General features: G+C 44.3%; 1 protein-coding gene across 12 annotated transcripts in view; it reads right to left on the reverse strand.

The window, feature by feature from the left end:
- Positions 1 to 22,191, reverse strand: part of LOC120903503 (dual 3',5'-cyclic-AMP and -GMP phosphodiesterase 11-like) — a 101,119-nt gene that overhangs the window by 21,967 nt on the left and 56,961 nt on the right. For 10 of the 12 annotated variants that reach the window (XM_040312978.1, XM_040312977.1, XM_040312973.1 and 7 more), the window contains 4 exons: positions 8,444 to 9,041; positions 4,355 to 4,586; positions 4,108 to 4,250; positions 546 to 696 (listed from right to left, as the gene is read on the reverse strand). In XM_040312978.1, coding sequence (XP_040168912.1) covers positions 546 to 696; positions 4,108 to 4,250; positions 4,355 to 4,586; positions 8,444 to 9,003 — 1,086 coding nt within the window. In that variant the 5' untranslated portion in view covers positions 9,004 to 9,041. Of the gene's footprint in view, positions 1 to 545; positions 697 to 4,107; positions 4,251 to 4,354; positions 4,587 to 8,443; positions 9,042 to 12,384; positions 13,035 to 22,191 lie in introns of all 12 variants that reach the window. The other 2 variants (XM_040312976.1, XM_040312975.1) reach the window with 1 other exon arrangement.

Below are 22,191 nucleotides of genomic sequence, written 5' to 3' on the forward strand. Positions count from 1 at the left end.
CCTTTCATCACACACAGCACACGATTTCGACGTAAAGACACAGTAAATGTTTGAATTTTGTCGGCCCGACAGGGCGATGGTTCCGCTTTCCTCAGCCACACCACATACTCACGCTCGAAATGACCATTTCCTGGTCGGACAAATGAATTCTAATTGAGTTTAGCAGGGGCTAATAAATTTACCACGACCATGAAACTGTTAAGCGAAACCCGATCCCGTACCGTTCCACCTGCAAACAAAGACCAGCCGGGTCGGGTACGAACGGTGTAGCACTGGGAAGAAGCAACAGGTGGTTCCCGTCCCGATTGCAATCCGCCGGGCGTTGGGGTTGTGTGTTGAAAGATTTATACTCGCCAGGGGAAGCAGTTGGTCCCTGTTTCCCTACATCCTCATTTCATCCATTCCCACTAACCCACTCAGAATACATACACCCCATCAATTATGCAGCATAGGACATAATAAACAGTACTTCTGCTACTACCACTACTACTAAAGCTCCTTGACTGCTCGCGACATCGACACGTCCAAACTTCTACGGTACTCACCTGGTAAGCATCCGGTATATTTACAGGTTCACCACTTTCGGCAACGTGTCCAGCGATCCCGGTACCCCAGGCCACCTTTACCTCGTCCTGCTGCTCCATCTCCTCCAGCGTACTGTTGGAGCACACGTCGAACAGCTTCGACACTAAGCATCTGCAAGAAGACGGAAATAAATCAGTGATGGGATAGCGCACACCACACTCCCCCTTCTCAACAGCACACGGACAAACAAACAGAGATCGGAGTCGGATTACCGCGGCTCACCGCGCGGGAATCATAATCCGAAACCCATTTGCCGTTGCCACGGTAGTTTGTTTTGCTCGGATTGCATTGCGCTACGCTCTTGTTTTATACCCCCCCCCCCCCTCTCCATCGAACCAGCGGAGGAATTGACCGATGATAGTGTGGATTAATAAATTAGCGGCGAATTCTATCACCGGTCTATTAGCCACACGGCCACCGGAAATTGAAAGCCTTTTCGCTTTGTTCCGGTATAAATTTCTCGCGCGTTTCGTGTGTGCATGCTGCCGAACGGCGCAGGTGAAATGTAAGGCACTCGGCTATGGTACGATACTTTATGATGCCACCACGGATGAGAGCTTGCAGAGCTTTCGTCGGTGTATGAATAAAACATTCCGTTGGAGTCTGGCTGCTCCGTTGGGGTCTGGCGCCCAGTAGCGCACCACCCAAGCGGGTGTGTGTGGTATAGGAAAGATAATTTCAAATTTCGAGAGCTCCGATGGGACAGCATCATCAAACCGCATGCATGCAGGGTGGAGCTGAGATTCGATCCCAAAAAAAAACAACGAAATTGTCTCCGCACACATACACACACATCACACAGCAACCGCGTCGTCATCGAGCTGTTCATGGAGCCGTTAGGTAGGGGGGTGCCAAATGAAAATTGATTACTTATGCTGCAAACAGCACATTAATTATAATGAAACAAAACCAAACAACAACCGAAAAAACGAGCGTCATCCTTGGTCTGCGGTACCCCGAGGAATTTTCAGCGAAGTGGCTCGTCGTTACGCGGCCAACCGTTCCGCACCGTGGTCCTCTGGTGGACATTTGTGCTTCTACCAACAAAAGCACTTAACAGAAGACAGAGCGCGTCCTGTGTTTGTAGATGAGGGAAGCCAACAACGGCAAAAAAAATCCATCACACAATAGCAAGGACATTCCACGGAGCAAGGAAATGGAGTGTAGTAGATGGGGCGAGAAATCAGGACCAACCAGCACCAGCAAACATCACGCATACGGCGGGCGTACATGTGATACGATGGCAGCGTGTGTGAGTGGCTGACGGTAATGGGAAAAAATTGTCTTGAATATATTTTCATTAGCGAGCAGTACTTGACGGTTCACGAAAGGTTCATCACATATAAACGCACACACGCACATACATCAGTGTGATGGATTGTTTGTGTGTGTCTTTTGCCGAAAGTTAGTAAAGTGGAACGCCATCTCAGGCTGAAGGGAATGAACACGCCTTCCGGCAGCGCATGAACGGTTCCTTCGGTTTACACAAATTCGCACGAACAGAATGCAAAGCCCGGCCTTGGGTATTGCGTCGAGAGTCTATTCCGGGGGCCCAACCGTCGTAATGAATTGAATTCCGCCCAAATGTGTGTATGATGTGTATGATGGCATGAACATCAACCGGCACCATTGGTATCATGTTCTCGGGGAACACAGCTGCACACTGTGCGCTGGAAAATCAAATACAAATTGTCTCAAGTGGCGCACAGCATGATTTGGGGGAGGGGGAGGATGCTTTTGTTATGCATGCTGCCGGCGGCACCAAAAATATCCGAGCATCTTTCACATGGATTCCGATCCGAAATTAATCTACCAAAGGGTCATGGTGTGTCGGAGATTAGACGGAAAACCCCGTCCCTGTATGGGTGACTTCCCTGTCAAAAACGAAGTATATTTTAGGAAAAATCAAATTAAGATACTTCCAAGGATAAATTTACTTAGGATATGGCGTGGTTTGAATTAATAGATGATTTCCCTTGACTAGCAAAATTGGATACAGTGGTAAGGTACTTTGTAAGTCATAAATAAACATTAGTAATCCATCTGGCCGTGGTGAGCGCCTGAAGGTATGCAATGTGACATTTTACTATTTTATACAGCACAAGACGTCCATCTTCCCTTGACGGACAGAATAATATTTTGAAATGTTAATAATAATAATAACAATATTATTAATAATAATAATAATAATAATAATAATAATAATAATAAAAATAATTTAAAAAAATAAATGAGATAAGCGATTCCAATTATTAAAAATATTGCCAGGTACCAATCATAAGCATAACAAAAGAATGTTTGCTTACATGACACTGTTGAATTAAAATTCAAGCAAAAAAATCTTTTTCAAGAATTATATTTACAAACTGATATGTTGTAAAATATATGATATGGGGTAAACTTTCCAATGAAGACGATTGTTAAATTTGGTGTAAAACCGCCCGTCAACCAGCAGCAGAACCCTTGAACAGAAATAGATAAATAAAGGGAAAACTTTTTTTACGACTCGTTCAAACGTTAAGCCGGCAGCGCGCGCACCGGAGGGCACTGATGAGGAATTTTACAGCTCCTTTAACAGTAATTGTTCCCAGAACTTTCCAAAAGTACCAAGCGGTTCTTTTGAACCGTGTGTCAAAACGGCTCAGACTTTTACTGTCGGTTCTCTTATCGACTTTTCACTCTCCATCTGACACTTGCTCGCTAATTAAGGGTACCGGAGCGCATACACATACCGGGATGTCGGTGAAATTCACAAAAACTGACTGACATGTGCGACCATATCCATGGAAGGTAGACGATGCTGGCGTTTTTTAACAAAAGAATAAATGAGGAGTATTTTTGCCCGTAAGCCGTAAGAGCTAACATTTGATGCTCTTTGTGTCGCCCCGTAAGAGCTTGCCGAGGAGGCGCTGCCGAGTCGTTCCCGGCTGTCGTTGTTGCCGTGTCACATACACACACAAAATTGTCTGTTATGCCCGCCCGTAAATAGGCGACGCAAGATGAGGCTGTCTGATTACTTGTAATGAAACATAATCCGAACGCTAATTGATGAATGCACCTAGCGTAGAGGAATTGGTGCCGAGCAAAAACAACACCAGTACCGCGAATTATTGCCGTGTGCGTATGAGCGCACGTATGTGCGCTATCGGATCGCATGTGCTGCAAATAAGACAGCACCGCGAGGCAATACACACGCGTCAGTCGTCAGAGACCCCGGGGTGTCTCGAGAGCGGTGTGCAGTGACATCGAAAAATAGACTTTCTAATTCCGATGTGCCTGGCGGCAGCAACCAAATGGCGGCATTGCTGCTGCTGCTCGCTGTTATCGATCTGATGGCAGGTGAAAATGATGCTGCTTGACATTTTCTTCGAAAGCACCAGGTATTTTTCTATTGTTGTGATGCTTTGTGCCTATTAGGTGCTGTTTGCTTGAGCGTAATGAACCAGTGGTTGCTGCACCCTCCCCATCAGATTGCAGTCGTCTCCGATAATACGAGGACCGTCATATGATGATAATACGTACTTTTTGGTATTGTCGCCACCGCAGGTACTCTTGCCCTGCACCAGGAACAGTGAGCCACGATCGGCATTCAGCAGAATTGACACATTTTGCAGGATTTTGTGACAGAGCGAGCGTACGTCGAGATCATTGCATATATCTTTCACCTAAAACAAAAACAAAAAGGATAGGAAAAGTTTTTTACTTGTCGTAGTCGAGCGGCGCCTCGTTGTGTGATGGGTTTTTTTTCCTTTTTTGTTTTTGCACTTACCAGCTCGAATATAAGCTCCCGCTCGTCGAGCTGCTTCAGCTCGTTGCGGGACAGGCGGAGCGGTCGCAGGTTGGCCCCACAGTACGTGACACCGTTCGGGCAGCACTGGGTGCTGCCGGAAGCGGACGACTCGTTCTGTGGGCTGATGCTCAGGAAGGTCGGTGTGCCGTCAATGGTGTTCACGATCGGTTTCAACAGGCCGCCTCGTTCGAACTCGTGGGCAGATATTTTCCTGCAAGCAAAAAAGGATATCAAAATGCAATTAAACGACTGAGATTGTTTTTTCGATTATTCCTACAAGCCGTACGAATGGAGCAAGTTACGCAGCTAATTGAAAAATTAAATCACTTCATATCCATTTATTTAAATAAAATTTAAGCACGCAAGACATCCACAAAGGACACAAAAAGGGTATGAATTGACTGCTAACAAAATTGATGCTTTTAATGCTATTGCTCCGATCCTCATCAATCCGTTTAACATCAGCCATCATCGTGTCGTGTTCACTCTTTTTTATTGCTTTTTACTCATCGTACATTAGCATTTAACAAGCACCTCTCTACAAAGGTTGTGTAGCTGCATTTTTCTGTAATTAAATTCATTCTGTTCTGTTCTGTTCTTTGTCGGCAATCCGAGTACATTGCTAATACAATTTCCATACAGTCAATTTTGTCAAAGCTCAGAACAGGTAGAAAAAAGAATTGAGTTAAAAATATATAGAGGTTGTTTCGCCACAATCCCACGTTGTACATCAACATCAAAGGATGTGAAAAGTTTATTGGTTTTGCGCTGTAAGCAGAAAAAAAACGGCATAAAGCTCGATCGATCGTGTTGTACCTGTTTCCCATGATTCTCTATTTAGCACGGTTTCGGGACAGTGTGCTCGACTGTTTTTTTGTTGTTGTTGTATCCCTTCCAGTAGAAATGGTATTTTTGAACCAGATCCAAAACACTCTACAAAAGGGTTACCACCATTCTAGTTTTTGTTGCATCCAGCGCACATAGTCTGCTGCTGTAGGCGTAATTGGCCTATTGGAGCTTAGCCAATACCGACGGGAAATTCACAACAACAAAAAATGTGGCAGAATTTCGTACACAACTACACACAAAAAGCGAGGGAAAGGAAAAAAACGAACCCAACGATTTCAATTAACCTTTATTGAAGGTGAAAGCGCATCGATTGTGGTCGATTTGGTTGTGGCAGGTGGTCAAATCGCCGTGTTCCGTTGGTTTGTGGGTTCATCGGTCAATAAATGTTGCACGATACAAACCGCCCGGAACGTGCAACTCGTTTGGGTAAGCAATTGTGGTGGCCACGGTGGTGCAGGTGCTACACCAAACATCATTTTATCGCCACGTTGCACGAACCGGGCGGGCGGGTAGACGATTGCAAAGGCGTCGTTAGGCCGGAAATAAAATGATCCCGATCGAGAGTAATTGGAGTGTCCCCAGCATGGGTTCCACACGAATGTGCGAGCGAGAACTAGCCTGAGCGTCAAAAGCGATAGAGGTATCAGACTCTTTTGCAGCGAGGTATCCATAGATGGTTTATTAGTGAAGCTATCGCAATTGATGTGTATTGGACGAGTTTCAATTAATTAGCATCTTTTAGGTCAGTACGGTCAAGCGTTGGTATTGTGGATGGTCCGTGCAGGAGTCGGTAAGAGTTTGGCGTAATTGATGTTTGCTTTTCTGCTTAGTTAATGTACTTTTGTAGCGTACGACTTTCATAATTTGAAGATAATGTTTGGCTTTTTGATGAGCAATAACAAATAAAAGGAGCTTATTATATCGATTTTAGCTTCAATTTGTTTCCAAGTAATGAAAACGGGTAAGGATGAAGGGAGTAGCAAAAGAATTACTCTTGGCAATGCAGGTGAACATTTTCTTTACTTTCAATTTACACATCTTCTTTGTAGCGAAGAACCATAGAAGCATTTATTAAAGTCGTAAATAAAATGTTATCCTCTCAGTTCGGTACGGGATTTGGCAATGCAACATCGCAACAAAATGGTCCAGGGGCCAAACAAAGATTTTTATTTGCACAGCCTGAGTTTGTAAAAATAAAACAAAGGTTATCAAATCATTTTATTTCAAACATTGTAAATTTGCGCCTTACATTATGCAAAACGCTTTACAAAAAGTGTTCATTTGTGATAAAGGGTGGTATAAACGTAAGAAAATGTAAAATAGAACTGAAAATAAATTTTAAAAATTTTCTCTTTCAAAACCTTTTCGAGCTGGTTAGTTAAATTTTTATAAAATTATTTGAAGAAAAATTGATTTGGTTACATATTTTTAATGCTGTGTACCACCTTCTAAGGCTGGCTGAAATATCTATATGAATATGAAATTCTTCTTCTTTGGCGCAACCAGTGCTGCAAAACGTCACTGTCAATGCAATAAAAATCAGACTGAAACAAAATAAATGTCAGCATCACGTGTTCTGTAGTGATAATCAGACGTGATACTTAAACCGTTGGTGTTGTTTCCAATACATGCTTGGTGAAATTTTAGGAACCAACGCTTGGTTAGTCACTGTGTCATGACTTTTTTTTTACTTTGATGTCACTGACATAGTCATGACAAATTCCGACTGAAAGAAAATCATGTCAGCGTCACGAGCTCTAATGTGATGACCAGAGGTGAGACTCAAACAGTTGATGCGACCATCACATGCTTGGTGACATTTTGTGCAATCAACTCTTGGTCACTCACTTGGTCACGACATTTTCTGTGTGTGATAATCACGCCACTCTTACGCCAGTTGGGTGCTAAACAAAATGTCACCAAGTTTGTAATTGATTCACCAACTGTTTGAGTATCACCCCTGATCATCTCAGTTGTGTACGTGAGTTGATTTGATCTTCGTTTCAGTAATGAAAACAGTGGTATTAGGCAGCACTGTTCATAGCCACAAAAATCATAATTATGCTCAACCTGTCAGTAAGAGTATCGGGTATAGCACGTTGCGTACGGGACGCTCTTACATTGAGTAACCACAATGAACATCAAGCTACCACGGATATGTTCATTGTTTTCGGTGGTGATTATCCTGTGATTCTCAAGACATTTTGCAGGACTGGTCACAACACAACCGTTGTCGGTCAAGGCCTGTACCACTATTTGGGCTTGGCTTTCAGTAATGATTACCTATAGTAGGAAAGTCAATTCTAGGTACGGAGGCATAATCCATTCGGGGCCTGAACCCAGGACGATATATAGCATATATAGCGATGTATAGCATTTTGTTACCCTACATGAGCATAACTTCATTGGCATCATTTGTTGAGTTAAAGGCAACAAAGGATGTCATAAAATTGATGACAAAAATCCGAAAAATTACGATTTATAAGCCAAATTTTGCATCATCGACTGTAAGATGCTAAGATAACACTAAAAATTGTTTGACTAGCCCTGAATCCACCGGTAATCTACCTGCGGCGAATGATTTGAGTTGGCTGTGATGGTAGTAAGAAGATCAGCAGCATAATTCAGTTACCCCAAAAAGTTCACTCTCGGAAGCTCTCGGACTGGTGGACCTGGTGTTCGAGCAAAGTATACCATTTAGTATCTATTCTGTACCATCAATGAGCTGTTACACGCAGACCATGCGGTGTTGCCCTTTGCTGCGGTACATATAGCACACCACACCCCGCCACAACGATACGATGTATGGTGCGCGCTGTGCGTTGCTTTCTTTACATTCCCGTTTTTTTTTGTTGTAGCCGGCCAGGTAGCTTTCGCCGCTAGCCGAGACTCCCCAGCGCGAGGATTGTGGCCAATGAATATTCATGGGAAATAGCCGGCATGGGACCGCGAAGTTACACACCTGTGAGTGTAAGTGTGTGTGTGTGTGCGTGTGTCTACCACCCCGGCCTGCACCAGAGATATCAGCAGTGTGGCCCTATTTTATGCCCTACTGGAGGTCAGGGTTAGGGCGCGCGTAACGAGTTTGATAAACACATGCGACACCACACCGGACTGTGTGCGACTGTGGCACTTGCTCTTCCGTGCGGGAAGGGCACACGATGATAACGAATTTGGTGTGGGAAGGGACAACGAACGGAGGAGCCCGAGTGCGCCTACCTGACGGGTGTTGTCGCGCCGGAACCGCCGCGTGACGAGCTCGGCTGATTGGTGCCGTGCGTCGGCGAGTCCACACTGTTGGCCGCCGTGGTCACCGGTGTGGCGTGCGAAACGAGCCACCCGTCCACCATGTTGCGCGTCGCCTTGCGGATGAAGTAATCCTGCATGAACTCCGGGTTCTCGTCCAGCCACGACTCCATGCGGGCAAACTCGGCATCGTATCCGCCACCACCACCAATGGCTCCACCTGCCGATCCTTGAGCGCCTTGGGTTGGACCTCCCGTGCAGCCGCCGCAACCCAGCGCCCCTGTCTGCTGGTGATGGTGATGATGGTGATGGTGATGGTGATGGCTGTTGGGGGGAGGATGATGGCTACCGCTACTGCCGCTGTTGCTGCCGCTGCTGCTGCTGCTATTTGCATGATGGTGGCTGTGGTGGTTGTGGTGCGGGTGGTGATGGTGAAGGTTGCTGTGTGGTGGTAGCTGTAGCGGCAGGGGGACACCAGCACGAGAGCCCAACGTAGCATCGAGCCCCACTGTGCCCCCCTGCTCGGTGGGCATTCTGCTCTGGGGCTCCTCTATGCTGCGCAAGTGCAGTCCTGCGAAATACACACACACAGAGAAAGAGAGAGAGAAAAAGAAAAATAAGAAACGTTTGTGTGTGGGTGAGCGGAAAGAAAATCTCATGTCGCATGGGTGGCGAACAACAGCGGTGTACGAATTATTTAACTTGATTAAGCGATTTCGGGGGACCGGTAGACGAGCAGCCCCTCGCAGGCTCGGGAGGTGTAGGGGAGCTGTAGCCCTTTCACTGTGGAGGAGGGGGAGGGAAAGATAAGCGGATCGTCTGGGTACATATCGCATTGAATGCGTCCGTTCGAGTGTTATGCGGATGATAAATGTGATTTTGCTGTTGTTGTTGTGGGTGTTTGACACGCACAGCCTCTGTTAGCAGACGGAGAGCAAATCTTGGTAGAGTTATTAGGAAGTATGTAAATCATTTTTTGCATTGTCTGGCAAGGTAGCTGTAGTAACACGACGTATAATGCATCAACATTTGTTTATGTAAATATTGTGGCTGTTTATGTAATTTACATTTAACGATCCGCTTCCGCTACAAATATCGATAGAAACAATTAATAAACTTAGAAATACTTTTAGGTTTTACATTTTTTTACTGACATTTGTATTGCTTATGTTTTACACCAAAAACATATTTTACGTCCGTTTCAATTTGTATTGATATTTTATGTATAGTGGAGCGCCGTTTACCCGAGTACCTTTTATCCGGTTGTTCGTTTATCCGTGCTATTGAAAAATGACAGTTCAATACAAAGATGACATTGCGTGCTGAAGAGGATATAAACGGTTATCAGAGCACATTTTCATAGCAAAAAAAGGATATAATTTACGGCAAATTTCTAATATTCTCATCTGAAAAACATGAAGTTAATAAAAACTGGCTAGGTTTTACCAAATTTGGCATCATATATCGGCTGATTGTCTTGGACTATTTATTGACTGTTATTTACATTTTTTCTCGATTTATCTTTCGACTATGTACTATTAATACACAGGTAGACCCTGAGATACGCGGTGCATCTTATAGAGGATTCAGAGCAACGAGGTTTTCTAAACTGAACAAATCTTTGATCAAATTGAACTGATTTGTAACATCAGTTGTCAAATGCAAAATACTTTCCCTATTCGTCGGGATTTATAAATCATTCAAGATGGCATAAAATTGTTATCTTCAGTCTGAATTAAATACAATAATAAATTAAGTGGTAAAAATCCTTGTACTTCGAGCAAAATTGCACTTTATTTACTTTCTCGGAAATTTGAGATATTGGTTCGGTTTGTTCTCGGTCCACATTTATAGCATATCTCAGGGACAATCTGTATAGGCATTGCTCGCCAAACACTTTCTAGGTCATGTGTGTTCGATATCAGAACAATCACTTCCAGAAATGAAAAACAGCTTTTTTATTAAGAAGAGCGAGTAGCTCAACTCTTTTTCTCTTTTTTCCGATTCTATATGATTGGCTGGGTTTATAACGATGCATGAATTTTAGATCCACACGTACTTTAAAATGTATGAGTTTATTTTAGGCTTTTATGTTTATGTTATGTCCCTATAGAAAAATACTGTATCTATAAAAAAAAGAGTGTTTTTGATTACTTTATCATATATTCAAAACCATTACTTGGCTTTTTCAAAAATGTGTTGTAGGAAATTGATGAACACTACAGTTAATTTGACTTAAATTTCTCCCTAGAAACATTCGAAGATATACTAAGGTAACAGCATAACGTGCAACCTGACGATTGCAATGTTAATTTGTTATTTGTTATCTACCCATTTGACAATTAAATGTCCTTAGCGTTTGGTCTTAATTTTTATGAATTGAGTTAGTATTTTTGTGTTTTAAGCATTACTGACGCATTCAGGTAGATCAAAAATCTGATAAATAAAACAACAAGTAAACATATTCTTATACGAGTGGCGTAAAAAGGAACCGTCGGAAAAGGTCCTGTACGTCACATTTGATTTCAAAGAATGTACATTCATTTCTTAAAGGCAATTTAATACATTTTTCCACCGAAAACTTGCTGATCCTAATCTTCATTTGCTTCACAAAAGTACTAGCAAGTTTAAATTCTCTTGGAGGAGAAAGTTGATCTCAAGCGTGCAGTAAAATAATATCTGTCTCCTACGCCAGCAGAACAGCCAACAGCCCTCGTGCCCTGCTGGTAGCAAGAGCTTGGGAAAGTGTGCAATGTCTTATCATCTGAGACAACAAAAGTTTCACCGTTTTGAGCCGCCGCAGAAAAACATGATACCCTTCTCCTTCACCGTTCCCTCCGCACAGCACAGCACACACCCGAGAAGCTCTGAAACAACGGAAATGTTGTCCAGCATAATGTTTCGTGTTTCGTGGCGAGAACATTTCCAATCCCCCGGTACCGAGGGAGCAGAAGTCTTGAAAGGGGGGCGATGGAGATCGTAGGTAGGTTGCGAAAACAGTTTGGCAAAGATCAATCGAAATGCACACACACACACAGACACATTAGCCAGAGAGTGTGTCTCGGTGGAAGCGTATTCACTTTCAAAGCTCGAATTTCTCGCAGGTATCCAAGGTAGTGCGGAACGCCCGGTACCGGTTAAATCGATATGGAGAGACCAGCGCACCAAACTCTTCGGCTTTGTTTGCACAACCCTGACCGTCCCCCCGTCCCCCCATTGTGCACGTGATTCAGGTGAATAGTCAAAATGAATTCGGACGAGGTGAGCAAGGGATTCCCTGTTTCACCAATTCCGCTCTACCGATAGCAACGCGAGAACGTGGCCGAAATGATTTTGCAAGGATCAAATTTAGTCATACCGATAAAGTATCGCTTAGTTGCGAGAAATGTTTGTGGTTCAATGGAGCTATTGTTTTCCCTTTGCGTTCTTTTTTCCCTTTTTTTTGTTCATCCGCCCCAAAATAAGGAAATATGATCGTATTGCGCTCGAAGCGTGCACACAGCTTCCCGAGAATTGAACGCCGAACATAAAGGCCCGGTGTGTGCTCGCAAAACCGGTAAAGTGTAATTTATTATCCCGATGGCCAGCAGCAACACCGAGCCAACTCTCATCCCTTTGCCGTGTTATTTTGGTGAGGAAGGATCCACTGCACGAACCACGCTGCACTCTGTAGAAAGAAAAGCCAACCGTACGACTCGGGGGGAGTTGGAAGTTTCCTGCTTTACAGATTTCACACAGCATTTACACACACACCCCGACTGACACGAAGAAGTTGCGTTTTCTACTCCAAATCCAACCCCTTTCGGGGGAAAAAACGGAAACGGAAATGGTCCGCACAGACGGCAGCAAACCAAGCTGTATGTGTATGTATGTAGCCGGAACGGAGAATGGCGTTTAAGATTAGCGGAAATTACCTTGCTTGTTTCGCTTGTAACGACAACCATTGAAACGACACATGCTAGTGCTCTGGCCCATCAGGGCCCCCTGTTACGTCGCTGGCAGGAAGCTGGCTCCGTTTCCGGCACTATTTTCCAATAAACGCACTCACTACTTTGGCCGGACGCCCCGATACCGGATGGGGGTGGTGGTGTTGTCCGGTGCCGTTGCCACTGGTTCGTACCGGACCGACGACAGCGCCACCGGCGACGGCCTACGGGTAGCTGGGCAGTAACCGAACGACCACAACCACTACTGGCACCACTACTAATGCTGCTGATGCTGCTGCTGCTGCTACTACCACCACTACTACTTCCACATTCGCGCTGTTCGCTAGCAGTGTTTGGTGCGGTGCAGAAGCAGTGCCACATCATTTTACCCGCACATTCGACGCACTGTCATGGAACGCGCAAACGAGCAGACAAAACCGGGGCGGAGCGTCGAACGGGATGACGTACTTCACACACCTGTCTCGCTGTATGAGTGTCTGTGTAAGAGTTTTTCCTACTTTCACCGGTTTTTTTGTTTGTTCTCCTGAATTCACTTTTTTCCCACTTTTGCCACTTGCAATCACTCCGGTTATTAGAGTATTAGTTCGTGGTATTACGCGAGCTCAATTTAACTTTTGCTACCAAACGGAGGAGAAGGGTGTTCATTAGGAGGGAAAGAGAAAATAAATAGTCAAATAACTACGGCTGGGGCTGGCACTAGAGTTATGCTCTCGTTTCGAACTTTCGAACCCGGCGCTGGTGGTGCTAGCGTGACAGTTACAGCAAATGGCTAATGTTCACATCCCAGGGGTCCTGAATAGGACAAAGTTGCACGGTTTTGCTTGTGTTGGACAGTATATTACCGACGGAAGGCATAAGTACATAGTTGAGCTGTATTTATATGATATGTGATTTGACATGAATTATTGGTGACATTTGACAACGCGAACCAACATGTCAAGTAAGCAGAATTAGTTTAATATTGCAGAAACCCATAATTATAGCACATTGAAGGCATTGAAACAAGTCGCGTTCAATACGATTTTTTTTTACAAATTCCTAAAACAATCAATATTGTAATTAATCGGTTAAAGACGATTAAGGGTGCCATATTACTATAGTTTTCAGTAGAAAATATGTATTTCTCCACCTCATGAACCTTGCTAAGGGCGGTCCCGTGGTACAGTCGTCAACACGCACGTCTTAACAACATGGCTGTTGTGGGTTGAAGCCTAGAATGAACCTTTTCTCTGTAGCAAGGACTATTCGTATTAAATTTAATTTGTCTGGTATTTAATAAGTCTCGAAAGTCTCCATTATAGGTCGGAATGTCCGCGTAGGCCGTTACGCCAAGTAGGAGTAGAACCTTGCTAAGAATAAATCCTTTTTTGCATATAAATTTGATTTGTAACGATACGAATAGGTACAAATTGGAAATTTGACGTGATTCCTATTAATTTGACAGCTCCATGTGTTTCTTGAAAATATTGAAATATTTTTAATTGTTTGTATGCTGTTTTTGAAGTTTATCAATATTTAATTAGCTTGTTTGATTGCATTGGTATCGAAAAATACTTTTTTTTAAATAAAAATATTGAATTCTGATTAGCTATTGTTCGACATTCGCACCGATGGTATGAAGTATTTTTTAATAGGAATATTAAATAGGAAAAAAGTTACACATACGCTCCAAGCTCTATTAAAACAATTCATATTGGCTTCCATATTGGCAGGGAAATGTTGGATATTCGTTAGCCATTTCCAAAATTTTCTTTCTGTAAGTGTGCTGTGTATAAAAAAGTTGATTTAACGATGATGGTCGAGCCTTTATAAAGAGTTCTTAGGTTGTCCAAAGTATGATCAGGACAAGCGTTCTCTGAATCGGAACAACATAACCATAGTACGGCCGTCCATTGTGAACATGCTCATATATCCCATATATTATTTCAATTATGCAACCATTCAAATGCTTATTTCATAAACCCCTTGAATGCTGTAACAGTGTGCCTTTGCAAAACTATATAAAACTGTCTTGAATGGTACACAAATTACAAACCAAACAATAATAACGACCCATGCCCAAATAGTACGTCAAACTTTGCGTTCGTGCCGAACGCCTGTAATACACTGACAAGACATTAATTGCATTGCAAGTGAAAACATTAATTGCTGTCACTCAAAAATGCTACCCCGCTTTCTGCCGTTCGGGCGCAAACAATTCCACCCCCTTTCTCCCGCACAACGCACGATGGATGCGGATAGTGTGAACATAGTTTTCTTGCTTAATCATTCCGTTGTAATACTAACATTCGCACCATTTGCGCCACTAGCCGCCGAAAAGGTGACCGCACAAACATCAATGACCAATGCATTTTTCACTGTCCCGCACGACAGCCCAGCCGAGGGGGCACTTTGTACGAAACCACCAATTGATAGTCAACCGGCACGCGATGCATTTCCTCCTTTAATGGACAACCCTAATGGAGACGCCTGGTGGCCCATGTTCGGCGCACCATGTACGGGGCGCGCGCTGCGGCACCCCACGAGCGCCCGTACAAACGATTGGCCGATTGGAATTGTCAAACAGTCACATTACGTTGACCGCCTTAATGGCAAACGGCAAACGGTTCGATCGTGTTCGCGTGCTCGGTACTTAAATTTTCTATTTATGATGGGTGTACTCTCCCAGCCCAAAAAGTGTGAGTGTGAAGATAAATTATGAAACTTGTCGGGATACCGGGGTGGGATGGCAGGGAGGCGAGGGCGTCGGGTGCCAAGTGCCAAGCTGCCAAAGCGACTGGTAGCTTGGTTCGATGAAATTTAAACGACAAGAATAAAACGAAGAACGACCCGCACAGCGAGACCATTAATGCTGGGTGATGGTGATGGTGATGGACGTGGTACAGCCGACCCGAAGGAGGGGAAGTGGGCACGAATGACTCGGAAACATTATAGCTTTTTTTTTGTTCGCTGTATAGCAATCTGCAACTATTGCAATGCAGTAGCGATGATCTCGCACTTTGTTTCATTAGTATGCGGTCCGTTTCCGCGAAACGAAGAAGACGCCGCTGCTCGGCATGCCCTTACGCTAACCCTGCCGCCCACAGAACGGCACACTGTGTGGTTCGCGGCAATGATGGCGAATGAGTTTTGAAAGTGAAATTCCACCACCAGGAGGGTTGGAGGTAGGAGTAGTGCCCGGGGTAAGTGGGTAGGAAACGAGAAGCATCGATCCATCGTGCGGGTGGTCGCTCCATGGTGACGACGCTGCTCTGTCTGTTTTTCTTCCAGCCTTTTTCTTGTTTCCCCGTTTGGCCAGTATGGTGCTAAGTTTCTTCACGACGTTCTTTTTTTTGTATTGTTACCCTTGTCCAGTGTGCATTAATAGGACGCGCTACCGCGCTGGGAGGGTTGGGTGGATGGGGGAAGCGGCCTGAACGGGCGAATGGAATATGTAATTCGTGGAAAAGCTCTAGCGCAACATTCCTGCCTTGTAACCAAGGCAGGCGCGTTCGGCGAAGCCTTTCTCGCTTAATCAGCGCCGCAAGAATCAGCGGGCGGGGGGGGGGGATGCGGGGAATCAATTTCATCCAATCGCGCTGATGACACAGCTAAGATCGTTCATCTGCCGATGATTAAATTGTTTGAACAGTTCAAGCGTCGGCCCGTGCCGTTGTCTGATCAAAGAGAGCTTTCACGGGATGTCTGGGGGAGGGGGGGAGGCGAGCGATCTATGTTCACATGTGTACCGGAACACGGCGTGGAATGTAGGGAGCGAAGGGCGATAGTTCTTTTCGCTCTGTAGTGAATAGGTTGCCAGTTGCTGTGCTGTGTGTAATGGTTTCATGCTGAGGGGCAGAATTTTTTGCACATACTAGGAAGAAGAGTGCTATTGCATACATTGTGAGGCGATAAAAAGTTGCTCGCAGGATATTCAATTTTGAAAATGGATTTTTTGTAGCTGCAAGAAACGTTTAACACAACTGTGCTGTCCATGATTGAGCTGAACTGATTGTGATGTCTCTCAGTGCGGCTCGTAACCCTTGCATCAAACGATTTCATCCACAATAGTTTTTTGTAATCTCAGAATGATGGTCGCTTCAACAAGATGATGTTATCCAAATAGTTACAATGTAAACAACAATCCTGGTAGTAGCATGGATTAAATTCCAAAAATCATCAACTGTACGATGAAAAAACGTCTCGAGTGGTCTCGTGGCACAGTCGTAATGGGCTCAAATCTAGAATGGATCGTCTCCCCGTAGCAAGGATTGACTATCCGGCTGTGTGGTAATGAATTAAGTCTCGAAATCCTGTATCCTGGCAGGTTCGCGTAGGACGTTACACAAATATAAGAAGAAGACAATGGAAAATAAAACTATACTCGAAAAAGAATATAGAATTCTAACTTAATACTATATGGAAAGCTAGACAATGTTTTGGTACATAATTTTCCGTTCCGTTTACAAGCAGCTTTTTTAAAATTCAATAGCTAGCTAAATTCAAAGCTTTATTCCGTACGCAAAAACTTTTTTCTAATTCACTCTAATGTGCGAGTGTTCATATGAGCTTTACAACCCATTCCAGCATGTCTTCTTTGGAGTGCTTACATCAATTGCAGCAAACTAGTGATGTGCTCTCTGGAACGCACCCAGGACTTCGATCCAACTCCGGTTACTGTAAGTCCGATTTCGATAAAGGCAAAAATCGGGACCAGAGCCCGGTGTCAGAGTCATCAGAAGTCGTTCGGAGTTGGAGTCGTCCGAAGTAAGAAACGTCCGTAGTCGGTATCGGCTGGAATTGGCCGGAATCAGAAAGAATCTCGGAGTCGGAGTCGCCCCAAGTCGGTCATTGCCAGGCCGGCATTACATTCCGTTTGGATTTTTTCGTCTTTTGCTTTGGCCGTGCACTTCTTAAACAACAACAGTGACACGTGAGATGATTTACGGTTCTTCTCACTATAGAGATTTTCTCAGTATAGATGGTGTTGGAACCTTATAACAGCGGCTTAGGATGGTTCCAACGACCTGTCAATATTATCGTTAGGAAGAGCGAAAAGAGGAAAACAGAGGAGAAAAGAGAGAGAATATGCAACAAAATAGCATAAAAAGGGCTCGAAAGACAAACCGCGAGAGTATTACCAAATAACCAGCGGAATAAAGAGACCAATTTTTTGGCAACATCTTACGAGTAAAACTAAAACTATCGAAGTGTTCGGCATTAAATTATGTTTCCGCTTCGTTTTCTAACAGATGGCTTCCAACGTTTTTCGACTCCGACTCCGGACGACTTCAACTTCGAACGACTTCGAAAGAATCCTTACGATTCCCGACGTTTCCAGACGGCTCCGGATAATGCTGGCCGGACATACCTCCCGGTGTCGGTTACGAAATTTTTGTAGACGGATCGGAGTCGATTCTAGATTTTGGCCAACTTTCCCTATCTCTACACCAAACTAAGCATACAACAATGAAAAATTCCAATATAGGATAATATTATATACATTTCATTGGTGTGGTTTAAGTCGTTAAGTTTCGTTAAGCTAATTCTTCCCAAGTTCTGTAGTGAATTGTATAGCGCAAACAAATGCAAAATAGGGTATGAATAATGCTACCACAAGCTTTTTGGTTCCACAAGTATTCTGAGTAGCAATCACACGCTTAGTAGCATTCAAAATACATTCCCCACACGAAAAGGCGCCTCTCAAAACACTCTTCCCATTTTCTACTCGTAAAGAAATATGCACCAAAGATTATCTAACACGAAATAAATCAATTTAATCCTATCCAAACAACGCATAATTAATATGACCATGTACCGTCTACCGTACACATTCGTTAGCCTTTTCCGAATTAGCTGCACAGTCCGGTGTTCCTCCTGTCGGCTCGGCAGCAAAGCAATACAACAAGAAAAAACAGAACCGACGAATTTGCCGACTCCCACACAAGACACGCAACATTTTATCATGCAAACCATCCGCGCCACCCGTTCGGTCCAAACCACTGTATGCCGCCGCCGGCCCGGTCGGTGGCAGGATGATGAATTGGCGCATCTTCTTATCACAGTCGGGCGCGCACGCACGTGCGAAAGCCGAATGGAAACAAAAGGTTAGAATCCCGGACCGGACCACCGGGGGTAGTTCCAGCGAGCCCTAATTTGCTTCCCACAATGTGGCATTCCTTAGCCACACTAACATATACACACACACAAAGGCGCGCGCAAGCGTTTCCGGTGTTTGTCGGTGCTCAAAGTTTAACGCAAAAATATGCTTCTTTCCCACCAGACAGCACGTGGCCGACGGCAGGCGAATGAATCGCCTTGACCTGCGAACCGCCCGGCCTGACCCACCTACCGTTGGTTGGTTGGAGTGCCGATGTGCACAATGAAGTGATGTCACACTCCGAATGGTGACCGATTGACCGCGGAATCGTTCGTTACGACCGTATTCTGGGCTGAACAATTTCTTTATTTTCCCTCCGCTTGTAGGTAAAATGCACACGCAAGGACTTTGGGACGCGCTGTTAGATCCACACCCAGAAAGATGGACAACGGTGATAACGGCGAACGAACATAGCACGGTGTACAGTAGAACACAAAACTCTGCAGTTGTTGTGTGAATAGCAAAAGCAAAGCGCAGCCGAACAGGCAGACGGATGGGGGGATACTATCCACCAACACAAAGAACACATACCGCCGCCAAACGCCAAGGACCCGGCCGATGCCATGGAAAACATGGAACAGGTTGCGGTTACCATCATGTTCTGTGCTTTCGCTTCTATTATTGTTGATGCAGAAAACCAGATACAGGAATTCAGTGTGACATACATATCCCTCCCACCCCCGGGCCCGGGAACCATCGGAACAAAGCACAATGGAGACGTTCACGTACAGCCAGCCAACCACAACGGGCAGGGACAGGTCACAAAAGAGCCAACGCAGGGTGAAAAAAACGACAAAACGAAACGAACGCAACGCAATATATTTCTATTTCCATTCCACGGGACGTTGTGTGTGACCTCATAGGATCAGAGTGTCGCCCAGCTTGGTGCTGCTGATGATGATGATCATGATAGTCCGGTGGGAGTTTTTTTTGTTGTTGCGGCAGATTGCAACATCACAACACTAAACACGATGATGAACTTGTTTGTCTGCTGTGTGGCGTAGTGTTTCCTTTCTTTTCCCAGTGTGTCTCCGTATCGATGTGTCTCCTGGGACAAAGACGCAAGAACGCAATCATTTCATCAATCTCTCGATAAGTTTGGCGAGAAGTTGAACTTAATCGTTGCCACTGGAGATGATGTATGATGCACACACCCACGCACACTCTCACACACGATAATACACGCGCACAGCGCGATTTGGGATAATTTTGCAATAAATATCAGTAACCGTGGGATCTGTTTTGGATATTTTGTTTGTTTTGTCTGATGTGTATGTGGTATGTAAATCCATGGTGTATGGTGTAAATCTACTCGGTAAAGCTCCTCTTTTTTATGTAGCTAGCTCACAGTGAAGATGGATACAAGAAGCATGCATTAGCAAAATTGCTTGCACGCCCATCGAGCGCGAAAAAAAGTGTTTGTTTTGCTGCTCGCAATGAACAAACTAACAATGAATGGGGAAATAAGGTAGCAGGGATGAACAGTAGCCTTTTGTACCGTTTAATTATTAGGTTTTTTTTTTATTGTTTCACACTTTTTAATGTTGGCTGAAAATTGCAGGCTTGTTTTGAGTGTGGTATTGTATGGAATGTTGAAATTAATTCAGCTGCCAACTGTCAAACTCCATCTTCTTCTATTTGGCGTAACGACCTACGCGGACATGCCGGCCTATACAGGCTTTCGAGACTTAATTAATTACCACACAGCCGGATAGTCAATCCTTGCTACAGGGGCACGGTCCATTCTAGGCTTGAACCCATGACGGGGATCGTTCGTGTTGACGACTGTACGGCGGGACCGCCCAAACTCTATATAAACAGCAAATAAACAGGTTAAACGGGTCCATTTAAAACAGGCTAATATCGTAAAAGCCCCCAATGACAGTCAAATGCAGAGAACATCCATAAGGATGATTCCCAAGGAAATCAAAGTCAAAGTAAAAACAAAAATGAAATGAATTTAGTATGAGTATTGAAACTAATATTTAAAACTTAAAATATTGTCCTTCCTGAGGAATAAATGACATCGTCAAGCATCGTTGTAGATACACTGGAAATTGTATACAAAACAGTAACGAAGACTTCAATGCGATAATAATCGAGTTATCTTATTCGAATAAAGCATCTTTCCCTTTTATCATTCTAACACACATGCTTTAGTATCTTCCGGATGTTGTAGAGTTCCTTGACGAAAGAAGAGAGAACTCGCTGAGGCGAATGTAAAAGGTCTTGGTTAATGTCGTTTTAATGTCCCATTCTGGTTATTGTATATGTATTTCTCAGCTTTTGTAATCCAGCGTGATGAATAGGACATTGAATTAACATAATCTCTCCAAAACAGTTTTTATAATTGTGTTTCAAGAGAATATCCACAAGAATATAAATGGCTTATGGATCCAATTTAACAGATATACACAACATATACATACATATATCATGGTTAAGTATGTCACTCTAACTCTTCCATTTTGCCACCTACTCCAGTGAAGTGCGTTAAACCGCTGTTTTAAACGAAATACACGCAGTACTAAAAGAGCTCCAATAAACTCGACAGCCAATAAGGACCGTCGAACAGCTAGGGACCGCCTGTCTTTAAAGTAGAATCAATCGCGCTTCCCGTCGTCTTTAACGACTCTTTCACGGAAAACTTCCCCCGAGCAGGATGGCTTTCTTCCGCGTTCCTTCTAAGGATTATTTATAACCAACAATAAATCAATCATTGGAACGCGCATGGCCGCACAAGCAGCAGTCGGATCTGCTGCTGCTGTCGCCCGTGTTGTAGCCATTGTGCTAAGCGGTAGAGTTATATCGGTTAAGCGTTTGTTCTTGCTTCGGCGAAAGGTGAAGAAATCATCCCATTTTCAAACACAAAAAAGGAAAGTTAAAGCTCGTGGCGGCGAGCAATAGAGCTCGCTCGCTAAGCTATAGCGCTCAAAGACGCTACACACGACGAGATGGGAAATTTTACTCATAAAAGTAGCACCAGAGACAAAAAGTTAATTTTTCCCCCTACTTCCACAACTCGCGGGTGGAATTCTTGGAGACAGTTTCCTCCTCGCAAACGCTCCACAAACAAGCAAGACACCATCCGCGTTCCCCCAACTGCCTTGCGGTGTGCATTTGCTGGATAATTAATCTTCAAATGATGATGTCTCCTACACACTGATATCTACAATGAGGACAGAAATGAGGGGTGGTGCATGAGGGAACAACAACAGGATCGAAGACAACGCGATCACGGTCGTCACGGAGCGTCGTAGCCGGGGAGCCTCCTTGCCTTCGTACGCAGGACAACAGCCAATTCCATCAACAAACAACATGCGGCACTGACAAGACGGGTGATAAATTATTGTCGAGCAAAAGTTTATCTTCTGGCACCCGGGTTTTCATGCGGAGGCGCACAAACACTGGCGCGGTGTGCACAACAAGACCCTGTACCGACCCGGCCGGCCGGCTGCTATGCGTTTTCTTCCGCTAAATGAGGGAAGAAAATCGTCAATCACAATGACTTGGAAATGATCCATTCGGCAGAGGCCGGGCGGCTTTTCTTTGCAGTCTACGGGCAAACGCAAAATTAATACAAAGCCAATTGTGCACACGTCGGAGCTTAAAAAATATTGGAGTAAAGGAAGTTT

Source organism: Anopheles arabiensis, chromosome 3 (assembly GCF_016920715.1).
Source record: "Anopheles arabiensis isolate DONGOLA chromosome 3, AaraD3, whole genome shotgun sequence".
In the NCBI taxonomy this organism is placed as follows: Eukaryota; Metazoa; Arthropoda; class Insecta; order Diptera; family Culicidae; genus Anopheles; species Anopheles arabiensis.